This window comes from Triturus cristatus, chromosome 6 (genome assembly GCF_964204655.1).
Source record: "Triturus cristatus chromosome 6, aTriCri1.1, whole genome shotgun sequence".
NCBI lineage: Eukaryota > Metazoa > Chordata > Amphibia > Caudata > Salamandridae > Triturus > Triturus cristatus.
Window position 1 is genome coordinate 529,389,891 of NC_140589.1, and position 14,499 is coordinate 529,404,389.

General features: G+C 42.9%; 1 protein-coding gene across 2 annotated transcripts in view; it reads right to left on the minus strand.

The window, feature by feature from the left end:
* The window catches only part of COL12A1 (collagen type XII alpha 1 chain), a 344,609-nt gene that overhangs the window by 223,591 nt on the left and 106,519 nt on the right, over positions 1-14,499 (minus strand). For both annotated transcript variants that reach the window (XM_085610958.1, XM_085610959.1), the window contains exon 14: positions 2,102-2,371. In XM_085610958.1, the coding sequence (XP_085467084.1) occupies positions 2,102-2,371 (270 nt within the window). The remainder of the gene's footprint in view (positions 1-2,101; positions 2,372-14,499) is intronic.

The window sequence follows — 14,499 nt, forward strand, 5'->3', positions numbered from 1 at the left end:
TTCTCCAAGTACCAGTGGATTTTCCATTCCCATCAACACTAAATCAGGACCTGAAACTATAGTCATCCTTATAGAATCAACAGTTTAGCAATCAATATGAAATAGCGTTTTCAAAAGAGATGAACTTGAATATGGTGAAAATAGACCACAAAAATTCCACTTGGTGTAGTGTGGATCAGTAATAAAAGTAGAAGGAGCTATTATAAATGACTACTGTGAGCTACTAAATCTTAAGTACAAATCAAAAATAGAGAAAGAGTTCAATGTTGAAGATTCGGGCATTAATAAGAACCCGTACAGAACATAACAAACACTATCAACATGACAAATAAGTTAGGATGCTGCTGCAAAGAACGGAAATGACATCTTTGAAAGTGAAAGGAACAAGAGATGATACAGGGGACGACAGTGAGATTCTCCGATAATACATTTTGAATGCATCAAGAAGTATGCAGACTATTGTAATTATAAGAAACAAACAAAGAAACAAACAAGCACAAACAAAGAAAAAGTCCAACTTAAAAGTAAAAAAAGGGGGTTTTGTCATTCAGCCTGTAATTCTTGCAGTTTGGGGTGCGTGTAATGGAAAAGTAAGTATTCTGTTAAACATAGCAAGGAAAAGGGGGCACGAAAAGCATTTTTAATAGGTTGAACGCTCAAACTTGTGATGATGGGCAAAGCTGAACATACAAGCCAGTCTTGCATAACATGGCTTTCACAGTAGACCTGATAAAAAAAAGAGTACCCGGTGGAAGAAGGAGGCTATGATTGCCCAGAAAGTACTCGAAGTAGCATTTTAAATGAGTGGTAACTCATGTTGTTAGTCCAGTCTGTCCCAGGTTCACTGTTGATACTAGTACCTGCTTTAGCAAAGTAAAGTTTCAGAGGGAAACTGAAACGATCTAAAAGTGACATACAAAACTGGCATGAAGCTGAAACCAGAGGCATTTATCTATAGCACTGTCACTTGGACAAGCAAATGTAGTTATGTTACAACAGAGACAAGATAGAGTGAATCACAGCCGAAGAATGCCAGTCTGTCACATGAAAAACAATACAGTGCCCGATGCATCAAAACAGAAAGATTACATCAGGAAAGGATTACAGGAAATCTCTATGTCTTCTTACACGTCACTAGAAAGACCCCAAGTTTAAGGGATTCAAGGCATCTGGGAAATTCTGCAATTCTACCTCTATCTGAGGAAAGTGCTTTGGTGCTGGTATGTAAGACTCAAGTTAGTGTATCAATGGTAAATCGTTTAATTGTTTTCGTCATTTTCTAGCTCCATGAATCATTCGGAAAGCTTCTCAATTGGACTCTTCCAACTCAATAGCTACTTTCATATACCTACTTAAAATATAATTTTCTACTTTTTTATCCTAACGGGAAAGGAAATTGCCAGCTTTGACAAAGCAGCACTAACAAGTGTTTTGACGAATAATTTTAATTGGAGCTTTAGCGTTACTGTACCATAGCCATAGTTAGGGACTTAAAGGATAATGACTATAACTTGAACCCTGTGACCAAACACGTAATAAAAACTGCAAAGGAGAGAATTATATGGTCAATTGTTCATGGTTGGTAAGACAAAAACTGTGTAAGTGATGTCTTTGTAGACAGAATGAAAAATGACCAATGACCTCACATGAATTCTTTTCATGGATAATGTGTAGAATAATGAAAGTGAATGGTGTAGCACACCAAAGGCAACCCTAACAATGCTTCCAGGGCTGAGGGACTTTGTCCAACAAATTAGACTTCAAAACGTAAGGTTAAGTGCTTAGCTCAATTTTGTTATTAAATGCCATAACTGGAGAGTTATTAAGGCCACACAGAGAGCACTGTACACACCAAAGGAGCTGGATGAATGCCGCCATGGGTTGGCATAGCTCTGCTGCTGGCACCAATGCTACATTGCGAAGTGACGGGTAAGGATTGGTTAAATCCCTCAAGACTGTACGGCAATTCATTCTCATTTTGTTTAAGTTAAATAAGTAGATTACGATATACACTACAAAGGCAAAATGAGTGTTACAAATTGATTCATATTTTCTCCATCACTCAAGATCCTTTACTGGATGCAAGAATTGCGTATTGTACCTTCAGTTGTTGCTTCCCCGGTTAAGGGGTCTCCTTCACCACTGGCGTAGGTGGCATAGACAGAAAGTCTATATTTCGTCTCAGGATCCAGGTTCCTGAGGACAGTATTTGTGGTATCGCCGGGGACAAGGTTTTCCCCTGTTTTATCATCGAAAAGTGACTGCCATGCAATTCTGTAGCCTCTGACCATTCCTGGAGCGGCAGTCCATGATGTGCCAATGGATGTATCTGTAATGTCCTTAATAATCAAGTCACGAGGGGAGCCACGCTCTGCAAGACATTTGGGATTACAAAAGATTAGCATGGAGAAAATGGAAGTTTCAAGTACAACCCATAAGTGTACACATTTACAGTTCAGAAACACATTATATGTGAGGTATCATCACAAATCGATCTCTCTGTTATTAAGATGGCTACAGAAAACATTGTAACATCACTGCCCTTCTCGCTGAACTAAGACGAACTGAGGACTGTATTGAGGTTTTCAGCTTCTTATGTTTATTTAAGACACTTACAAAGCAATTCCACAATTTAAGATTTTAACCTACCATAATAAAACAGAAGAAAATCAAACAATGAGTAAGACCAAAGACAGTTTGAAAAAAAGGTATGCCCTTTTTAGGTCTCGGCTAGCGAAGGCTGCGCTTGCGCAGTCTCGCTCGTGAGATTTAATGACTTGGAGAAGAGGGGCTTGAACCCGCCCCTCTTCTCCCCTCTTCTCCATTGGCTGGCCTCTTAAATGCTGGCCAGCCATTGGAGAAGAGATTTGTCACTCCGAACAGGCCCCGTCCTTTTCGGATTCGGGGGCGTGTTTTTTCGTTGCTTTTAGCCCGGGCGTGTTTTTCTCTCCTCCAGCCAATGGCAAGAGGAGAGAAAAAGAAACACGCCCCCGAATCGGAAAACGCCGCTGCCTTTCTCCGAGGCATTTCTGCTTCGCCTCGGAGAAAGGCAGTGGTGTGCTGGTTGGTAACGTTCTATTTTGTAACATTTCTCTCATGGTTCTATTGTACAGCGCTCTGACACCTTTGGGTAAAGTCAGCGCTTTATAAAAATGCATTAATTAAATCAATAAATAAATAAAACTGGCACTTAACTTCCCTACTCGCTGCAGCAGAGGGAAAGGGGGCGGTGACGCGTGCTGGGGCGCGTGACTGCTTCGTGCTGCCCGAACGCGGCGAGGCCACGCCCAGGCCCTGTTGCTGCTTCCACTTTCCTCAGCCGGTCTTAACTCTCTGTAATTGTCTGCGGTCTCGCATTAAGAGGCGGTCTCGCCTCTCACCTACCTGGGCCTCTCCAGTGACCGTTCCCACTCCGTGATGCGGACCATGGCCTCGCTGGAGCAGATCCGCCGCCGGCTAGAGGAGGCCAGACAGCCGCAGCTCCTCCGCTTCTGGTCGGAGCTTGGTCCGGAGGCAGTGTTCGCCGCAGCGACCCCGAGTCTCTGCCGAACTGGGAGCAGCAAGGTTAGTTCTGTACTTCCGAGAGAGGAGTACTGTGCGTGCTGTCTAAAAGTGATATTTGTTATGATACATGACGTGCTGCCAGAGAGACTACAAGTTTGTGCCGTGCTTTACCTCTTTAGCCGAGTGTGCCGATGCTCTTTTTGAGGCTCATTGGAGACTCGCGGAGAGTGTGTAGTGAGTGACTCGTGTGTAAGTACTAGTACTAAATTGTTTTCTTATATCGCTTAGTATGGCACTTGAAAGCGGTTTCTAACCAGTGCAATAAGCGGAGGATATTCTTAATCAATGGCCCCACCCATGCAAGATAGAAGGAGAGCTTGAATGAAAAGATTTGATTTGCCGAGATTGGAAACAATGGATTTATAAGGAACACTGCATTTGTCAGCTGCGAGCGTTTATCTTATGAGGTATCCTGCCGGCATCAATTACCAAGGGCTCAGTGTGTTTAGAAATTACCTTGATTCTGTGTAGATCCGTTTTGACCAAGTTTTTCAGGCGCCGAATTTCCAGTTTTTTTTTTATCACCGGAAGCATAGCTAATTCAATCGGGTGGGCGCTAATACTTTAGATGAATGCATTATCTTTATTTTGAGCAGGGCCCTGTCCCTCTTCATTTTGCTCTCTCACGGCATCAGTTCGTGCTTTTTACGTTATCACTCTCTCCGTGAATCTGGGGAGGCGGCCCTAGCTCTCTCAGTACAGGATGCGCTATTCCTATTTTAAGAGAAGTGCTGTGATTCTTTCAGCGTTCTTTACAATTGTGTGTTCCTCCGAAATAATGCAGTTTATAGGAGGGAATAATACCCTTTTAACTGCCACGGAATAATAACACGGATTTGGCAGCATAAACAAATGGAGATACAACTTTCAGGGTGGAAACCTTTAAAGGAAAATGTGAGTTTTTTTCATGCTTGGCATTTTTTAGTTTCCCGTGGGGTGAAGCAGTTTGTTAGAAGGAGGAGCAGGAAGCCGAGGAGAGGGGCCGAGGCAGGCGGAGCATGCGGGGGCGCCGCATGGCACAACTTTGCGCAGAGAAAAGTGCCCTCATGGCCCCGGGGGCTACTGAACGCTTGGTTCCCTGAACACGGACCCTCCCCCCTCCAGCCCGGAAGCGGCGGTAGAGGGTAGGGAAGCCGGGGAGGCACCGGCAGCTGCCACCACAACAAAGCCCGGCGCCCGCCATGCATGCGGACTGCAGGCTGCTGCCGCTGGGGCGCGCATAGCGGGGATGGCCGTCCGAGCCTGCCCGCTGCTGCTGGCCGTCTTGCTGATGGGCACCGGCCGGGCTCAAAAAGGTGAGTGCCGTCTCCCTCCTCCTACCTTCCTCAAACACTGCTGTCTGATACTTGAGGGGTGTGTGTGCAGAGCTCTCTTGTTAGTGGTTGGTCCTGCCACCAATTAGATTGGTTTCACGGCAACCCTGCACCACGGACTGAGAATAGGCGTGTCGTCTATGTGAGAAGTGGGAACCCGTTATTACCACGATTGGAAGTTGGCTCGTGCAATATTTTTTTTTCCTCGCTGTAATGTTCACATGGGTAAAGATATTTAACTTTCCACACTTTTTTAATTTATTTTTTATTGCTTGTGTTATCTGCTTAGGTTTGTTTTTCTTGTCTAGTGGAGGTGTAGTAGATAACGATGTAGAGGAAATATTTCCGCGTTCTTTAGGTCTCGGCTAGAACAAACCGCCGGCAGCATTACCTGCCGCACTATTGTTTGTCTTAAAATAGCTTATATTGTGGTCTCCTAACAGCATACTGATACATGTGCCCGAACCCCAAACGCTGATTTGCTCCCCTTCTCATGTCAAGTTGGTGATGATTTGTAAAACAGTTCAGCAGGTTAGTGCACATAAACAAAAACAATGTCATGAGCAATGCCAATAGCTCTAACTTTAACAATGCCGAGACCATTGCATTGTAAATGCTTGTTAACGTTGTAGTGAGTACTCGGAACAATTCTGAGACCCATCACTACTTGAATTCGGGTTATGAGAAACATGTTTGAGATGCAGGATACACACTGTGGTGTAGAGCACATTCAGAAAGACAAGCAGAGCTGTCTCTCAGGATTTTATGCCACACCTCTCAGATTGATGAATGCCAATCAGGACTGCAAGTAAGGCCTTCATTACAAGTGGCCATCACATTCCATGCTATTTCCGTGCCACACAATTACAGTTAATAGAGGTACCAGAAACTCAATGGATGCAGAAATGACAGGGTTTACACCTTATTAAGGTATACCTAGGGAAATCAGTGTTTCCACACTGATTCCTGCATGTTTTCCCCTGGAATTTCACACAGATTTCAGCTGTTCTTAGTGAACTCTTCATGTGAAAACACAAAACTTATAATTCCCATTCTCCAAGCACCTCTTGATACTAAGCCCATCGGAATTTGGGGAACACTTGTAATACAAGCATATGTACCAGGGCCAGACTGGGACATGGTATGGAAAACGTTTTGCAAGGAATGGAAGACTGAATGTATTTGAGCTTCCTTCTGGCAATGTTCTTTTAATAACAGAGAATTCAACAGTAAAGACCACTAGACCATAAAATAGGCTCACGGCTGACTCACTGACCTATCAGACCAGGTCATCTGGCACTGCTTGATTGCCGGATAGGTCAATCCACAACATTTATTTATCTTACCAGAGGCCTAATTGCTATTAACTTGGAAATATCCAGTTATTTTTAAAATGCGAATGTCTCTTATTAGGTCTCATCATTGGGTTGCAGGAAAGGTAGAACATAATGTACAAACTGATTTCTTGAATGAATGAATCACCAGAATCACCCCCTAAGGAGTATCTTTGCGCTGGAGGTAGCGGAAACACCAAACCAGAGGAATCAATTGCCAAAGAGTTTGGTTTTGAGGAGTTCCCTAAAAAGAAGGAAATCCGTGCACTTTCCGAGTTACAAGCGCAGGCGATTCTAATAGAGGGGAGCAAGATAAGAAAAAGCTTTACCTACCATATGGGACAACCTAAAATGGGGGATAATAAGGAGAGATTTCTCCCCGGAGCGTAGGGCCCTGCCGGGCAGATAGGGGATGAGTTTGTCAGTTATGCTGCTAGGTCCTTTGGCATTTAAAGCTTTGTGTACAATGCAGCAGATCTCAAACGTTATTCTCTGGCATATGGGAAGCCAGTGTAGTTGACGCAGTAATAGCAAAGAGGCTGTTCTGGATGGCATGTTCTGTACCACTCGGACCGCAGTGTTTTGGACCACCTGAAGTTTATTCAATAAAGATTCATTTTCTGCAACCAGAAGTATGTTACAGTAGTCCAACCGACTGATGACCAGTGCTTGAACATGAGTTTTTCGCATCGTATTTCTTAATAACATTACAACAATATCATGGAGTACAAAATTTAAAATGGAATGAACCTCTGACTCATAATGACATGTGATATTACCAACCCTTTTAGGCAACATGAATTAGTCAACTCTAGGAGACTTGCATCCAGATGTACTAAAAGAGTGGCCACAAAAAGTGGTTGCAAACTACAATAGACTTTTTGTTACCAGTCTTTAATTTGAGATGCAACCTATTTATTAAAAGATTTCATCACAAAATCACCAGTCGAAGGGAGCGCAGTAAGATCTGCCTAAGGAATAGTAATTAGGCAGGGGACCCCCTGTGATTGGCTGAAAACACAGTGATGGTGGCATGCAAAAAAGAGCAGACCACATCCCCATGTCTGCCTTTCCAGACTGGAAACTTTTTTTAAACAGACTGTGTTCTTTAAAGGAACCAGTGTTACTATTAAAAACAAACATTTGGGTTTGGGTTTGGGCTTCTGAGGCTGCCAATGCTATTCACAAAGAGGAGGGTGTTCCAAATGGACATCTACAGTTTGGAAATCAATTGACACCCTCTTTGAAGTGTAAGTAACTGATGGTAAATAATTTGAGACTTTAATAGGGGTCTCAAACTATTAATAATAATGAATTATGCCATCCTGAATTTCAGTTATAAGGGAAACCTCCCCTTTCACATGTTTTGCAAGGTGGACAGGCTTTTCCAACTCCCGAAATGCGTTTAATACATATCAAAAAGACATTTTGTAGTCACAAATCCTAGTAACTTTGGAAACCGCAGGGTTTGCAAATGCAAAATGGCTTTGCCCATCTCACCCTAAGTTTAAGACTCGCTCTTCTCAATAAAAAAAAACTGCTGTACCTCCAAATCAGTGGTATAGAACAGGCACCACAGCAAGCCACATGTCCCATCCATAATTTGGAATGGAGGACTGTGAAGTGACTTTGAATCAAGACGTATTTGCTACTAATGGTTCATTATCTAAAGCTGCATCTGTAAGCCAATACTCGCCAACAGCTACCCAAACACTTGCTCTATCCTAATTATTATGAATCTTTGTTCTTGTGCACAAGAAGAAATTTCCTCCTTTCACATAGTAAAGATATATTACTCCAAGATGGCAGAAGATGAACATTTCAACTACATTAAAAAGAGAACCTCTGCATAACACAAAAGGCCTGTCATATAAAGAAACCTCTCTACTTAGTCAAATACTAATGATTCAGACAAAAGCTAATGACATCAGACAATTTTTACCCAAACAGAGTTGACATATCCATTACTCTAGCCATGCCACAAACTTACTAAATATAGGGTATGATTTTTCAGTAACCTGCACCTTTACCCCCCACCCACCACCACCACTGGACATCACTTTCAGTCCAATCAGCATCATGGAAACTCTTTTTATATTTTGCAAACTTTTGAAATCGTCTAGCAAAAACATTATCTCATCTAGCACAACCCTAACTGACCTCACCCACCCCCCTTTTCAGTCTCCACGCATGCTTTCCACCAGGCCTTACAGCCCTGCATTTAGCTTATCCTTTCTGTGCAGTTTCCTGTACAACTCTGCAACAACACTCATGTGGTATGTTACATTGTGTATTAGACCAATCATAAAAGAAAAAGCTGCTTACGTAAGGTCAGGTGGCAAAATAACCTCTCTTTTATCTGATTTATAGATTTGGTCCCAAGGAAACTTAGTATCTTTTTAGCATTGCTTTATTGACCATGTAAATTTGATACTTATATCCTCAGCTCATTCATAATAGAAGAGACTCTGTTGCTCCTCGCATCTCCCCACTATATTGTCTTATCAAGGTTAAAGCAGGATGGTTAGGCTCTTTTTAACACTGCATTATTTGCTATATACGTTTTAAATGCGTACCTTCAACCTACTCATAACAGAAGACATTCTATAGCTTCATAATTATGAAAACTCTATTGACATGTGAGGAGTATAGACACATCAAGTCATCATCTCATGAATTCTTCTTATGATCCTCACTGGCTGACTATCGGGCTGGGTAGCGATGGATGGATGGATGGATGATAGGTGGGAGGGTTGCTCTAGAGATATAAGGCAGTGAATGGATGCATTTATGAGTGAGTGAAAGGACAGATAAATGTTGCTTGGCAAGATACACATACCAATGGATGAATTTAGAGGGTTGGACGGATGGGTGGTCGGAGTGGGATAGATGGATGGATGTATGGAAGATAGGTGAGAGGGTTGCTATTGAAATATAAGGCAGAGGATGGATGCATGTATGAGTGAGTGAATGGACAGCTAAATGTAGTTGGAAAGATACACGGGCGGATAGATGGATGGATGGATGGAAGATAGGTGAGTGGGTTGCTCTAGAGATATAAGGCAGTGGCTGGATGCATGGATAAGTGGGTGGGTGGACAGATAAATGTTGCTTGGAAAGATATATGGGTGGATGGATGGATGGATGGATGGATGGATGGATGGATGGATGGATGGATGGATGGATGGATGGACAGATTGCTCTGATTTTCTTTTTGCTCATTGTGACTGCTGGCTTACACTCAGTTATGAAAGCCAAGCCCATTTTATTGTGGTCGCCATTTAAATCCATATTACAATTAGTGTGAACCTTTAGAGGAAAATCTGAACATACTTCACATTTTAAGAGAGGCAACGCTTCCCCTTCTAGCGTGGCAGTGAAGAAATGAAATCAACTTTATTGTCCAAGTTAATTGTGCAATAATACTAGCAAAAGCCACGTAGCTTCCGCAACGCTTGAAAAGTTATTAGTTATCAAAAATAAATCACAATCTACTTGTTTTGGTCTGATTCAAAACGTTTCCAGTCCTAGACTTTGCAATTCAATACGATAATAAATGCTGCTCGAGTGGAAAATGATGGAAACTTAGCTATGTGCATTACCAGATGTTTCACAGTAAAATAAACCATACTTTCAATATTTTGTAATTCTTCCTAAAAATACTTGTCACTTTATATTGGCTATTTAACATCCGCACTTTGGCACTGTACGATTTCAGCGGGAAATTATCTGCTTTCACAGCAAAAAATGTCCCAAGTAGTTGAGTGATTCAGTTAATGGTGTCTACGTGAAACCACCAGATGAAAAGTGCTTTAAAACCATCATTCATGCAGTCTTGCATCTGTCATTACATGTCTATGCTGATAATTGGGCTGCTTTCAAACAAAATCCTTTTCCATCACCGGAGAAATATAAATCACTACTGGAAAATAAAAGAAATCCTTTAAGCTTAAAATATTACTGAGGCAGCTCGTAATAAATATGGCTCAGGTCTACAACAGAGTTTAAACGGAAACCACTGTACCTAGAAAATCTGTATAAAAGGTTGCTGACACAAGGTACCTTTCCAAGTCAAAGTGGCTCTTTTCAGCCAGAGGCAGTCCAGGATATAGACACATTTTCAGATGTCCTACAGGCCAGTGCTTCACAAGATGTACCAGGGTTAGTCCAGTGGCACGTCCATGTCATATACTTGCTTTCACTAAAATATGCAGGTTTAAAATTGTCTTTTAACTAATCAGGCAATTTAACTCATATTGGGGCATATTACCAAGGGCTTTATCTCTGCTTTTTTGGCTTTAAAAGCCAAAGAAGCGGAGATAAAAAATATCGCCCTATCAACAACAGGGTGCTAACATGCAAAATTGCATGTTAGCACCCTTTTTCACTACGCTTCCCTTTGCATCTCTAATGAGATGCAAAGTGGGCGCTCCAGAGCAAAATAATAGTTTCACCTATTATCAAGCTTCACGCTAACCCTGTTAGAGACAAAAAAAGCAGCGCTAACCACGGTTAACGCTGCTTTTTTACGTCTGCTAATTTTCAGACTTAGCCATGTAATCCAATGGGAGGTGGATTACATGGCTAAGTCCACCATGGGCTATTAACAAGGATATCCCTATCCTTGTAGTTTTATCGCTGCATTACCAGCAGTAGCCTCCCAAAATGCCGCTATCGCTGGATTTTTTATTGCCTAGGCGGATAGCGTTGTTAATAACGTGATAACCAGGCGATATTATCCAGCAATAGCCCCATTGTCACCATTTTACAGGATGCGTTTTGGAGCACCATTCTTTAAGCAGACCGCTGCAGGCACACAAAGTAGGGCTTTGATGATACCCGGTGCCTCACAGTGATTGAAAAAACGTAGACAAACACACAGGGAGCACAAGCAGAACACTGGGCTCATACGCAGAAGCTTAGGTAGTATCAACACCATCCTACACCCTCATCTTCCTTTATTCCTACCCACAAGCCTCTCCCTTCTCAGAACGCATCTCTCCCATCTTTGTACAGTGCTGCTTAGCTAGAAGAACACTTTATAACCCACATTCATGGACATACATTCGTAGTCACATATCAGTGGTCGCTGAATTAGAAAGGTAGGACAATACTATCTCAAGTTAGACCGTGACAGGAAATTGGGGCAGGAAGAATTCACAAATAATATTTTAGGATAATTTTCACTAAGTGGTGGCAAGAAAAATAGTAAACGGTATTATTAAAGAGCCAGGGAGCAACAGCACTGGCATGGTGGAGGTCATATCGTAGGCAATTTGCTTCAAGATCAGGCAAGGGCAAAATGGATTCAGCTGAGATGTTGTTTTCAGCAGCAAAGATTGATGTTTCAATAAAAGAGGTGAGTTTGCCAAGAGGGAGTTTTTTCATTTTGGGTGACCTTTATCTAACAAAACTTTATGGTTGTCTTGACCTCCAACTGAAAACTTAGGTAAAAATAATCAAAAGCAGTAGTTTACTCATGGACTATGAGAGAGGAGGAACAAAACTAACAGTAACTGGTATGCCATTGCATTTTACCGCCCTTCCTATCGTCTAAGGATCAGTGTCTATGTTTCCATATGTGCTTCTGTGCTGTGGTTGGAGATCTTTTTGTTAGGTATCACTGCCAAGTATGTGTATACTTTTAACAACCAGATCGAAATCTGGTTATTTACTGTAGTGACGTCACAATAGTGGGTAACCACGGTGTTTACCCAGTTTTGTGTCGTCACAAGTAGAAGTGTTCACTTCCCCTCATTCGACCACCTTCCTCAGGTATCCAGAGCACAGAGGTGAATTTGCCATTGGCAGACACATCTACATTTTTCCACTTCTGTCAGGTCTCCACTGACCCGAGGCAGGTGGGCCAATGTGGGCAGCGCCATTCCTTCTTCCCTTACAGCATGGGTCTCTGCAGACCTATGCTGATAGGACAAAACAACCAGCACTGACAAGTGGTGCAGATGATTCTAGGGGCATACATAACATTACGTCATAGTTGTCTAAAATCTGAATAACGGGAAGGGTTTTCGCCTCGGGGTTCTGAGTGACATCATAGACAACTCAAGCTTCATTCTCATCTGTTTGATGTCACTCAGAGCCGCTCAGTGAAAAGACGCCACCTTATTAAGTTACTCATGTAAAATACTGCATACTATATACGAGGGAACATTATTTATTTATAATGTCACATACTTTGTTTTCATGTGGGTGCGTTATGGTGTCATACATAATCACAAAATTGCATTTCAGGTCGCTTGTGATCATTTATTTCAAGTGAAAAGTTACAACACACTGCTAAGTCGATAATGGTGGTGCAATAGGCATCCACTTTCCCTCAGAAACTACGAAAGAAGATAGTGCCCTGCCACCAACTACAGTCTCTGAGTGCCAGAGTAAAGACAAACTTGTACCTTTTCCAGAGCAGAGAGGCGAAGCTCGATCGTCTGTGTAGCCTTCCCCTTACTAACATTGACAGAAGGAGAAGCCTACAACTAACTGCCCCAGCATCAAGACATCAACACTTCTGTTCGTCACACAGAGCTCTATTTTAGATCCGTCGCCTCCTCACAGAGCGCACAGCCTCAGACCAGGGCCGTCTTAACAGCAGTGCTTAAATTGAGCCAGTGTTTTCGGTGCTCAGCACCGGCACATAATCATCAACACCAGTGTTTTTCATTAAGGAAACATTAATTTATGGTAGGCAAGGGGAGATTAGGTTATTTGCCCAGAACCCCAGGATGTTGAGCCGATGCCAACACTCGAACCTGGTTCCACAGCTCTGACGTTGGCAGCTCTGGCCATTAGGCCGCATCCTCTTCGCACTTTCACGGCTAGTAGTTGGTTCTGTTTTAGGCGGCGCTAACAGGAGAAATGGGCTGGTGCAAGCTGCCTCCTGACGAGGGCCCGGGCACTTGGCTTTTTTACAAATTAACCACTGCCTAACAGCATTATAAGCTTCAGGACAAAGCGCACTGGGCCCCGCCTACACAACCACTCACAGGAATAAAAATGTTAAACGGAAAATTAGTGTTAAATTCTGGTCTACATATGCGCATGGGGCAACCTGGAAACTGCCCATCGGGCCCATGAGTTAGCCCCACCTCGGCATTAACAAACAGAAGCAGCATCTCTCAGACCTACCTCACCATCAACAAACAGAAGCAGCATCCCTCAGACCTACCTCACCATCAACAAACAGAAGCAGCATCCCTTAGACCTACCTCACCATCAACAAACAGAAGCAGCATCCCTCAGACCTACCTCACCATCAACAAACAGAAGCAGCATCCCTTAGACCTACCTCACCATCAACAAACAGAAGCAGCATCTCTCAGACCTACCTCACCATCAACAAACAGAAGCAGCATCCCTCAGACCTACCTCACCATCAACAAACAGAAGCAGCATCCCTTAGACCTACCTCACCATCAACAAACAGAAGCAGCATCCCTCAGACCTACCTCACCATCAACAAACAGAAGCAGAATCCCTCAGACCTACCTCACCATCAACAAACAGAAGCAGCATCCCTCAGACCTACCTTACCATCAACAAACAGAAGCAGAATCCCTCAGACCTACCTCACCATCAACAAACAGAAGCAGCATCCCTTAGACCTACCTCACCATCAACAAACAGAAGCAGAATCCCTCAGACCTACCTCACCATCAACAAACAGAAGCAGCATCCCTCAGACCTACCTCACCATCAACAAACAGAAGCAGAATCCCTCAGACCTACCTCACCATCAACAAACAGAAGCAGCATCCCTCAGACCTACCTCACCATCAACAAACAGAAGCAGAATCCCTTAGACCTACCTCACCATCAACAAACAGAAGCAGCATCTCTCAGACCTACCTCACCATCAACAAACAGAAGCAGCATCCCTCAGACCTACCTCACCATCAACAAACAGAAGCAGCATCCCTTAGACCTACCTCACCATCAACAAACAGAAGGAGCAGCACAGTGAGCTGGAGATGCCTGTACCGAGATCAGATTTCAGTGTACACAAGCCTCTAAATTGAATGAGAGACGCTGCTTCCTTTAGCGAAAACAGGTCTGTTTGTCTTTCCTTTGGGGGTGTCGAGACAAAGTCCAAAACGAATAAAAAGATTAAATAGTCAGCACAGGGGAATGTCAGGATCTTTCCAGAAGAGGCCACTTTGTTGTTTTTTTAAGACTGAAGGTTTGATATAAAAAAGTTTCCTTAGAAGTGATTTAATTACAGGCAGGAGCCTACTTAAAGGCCAGCTTTCTTATTTTCGTGGAAATTTTAGTTT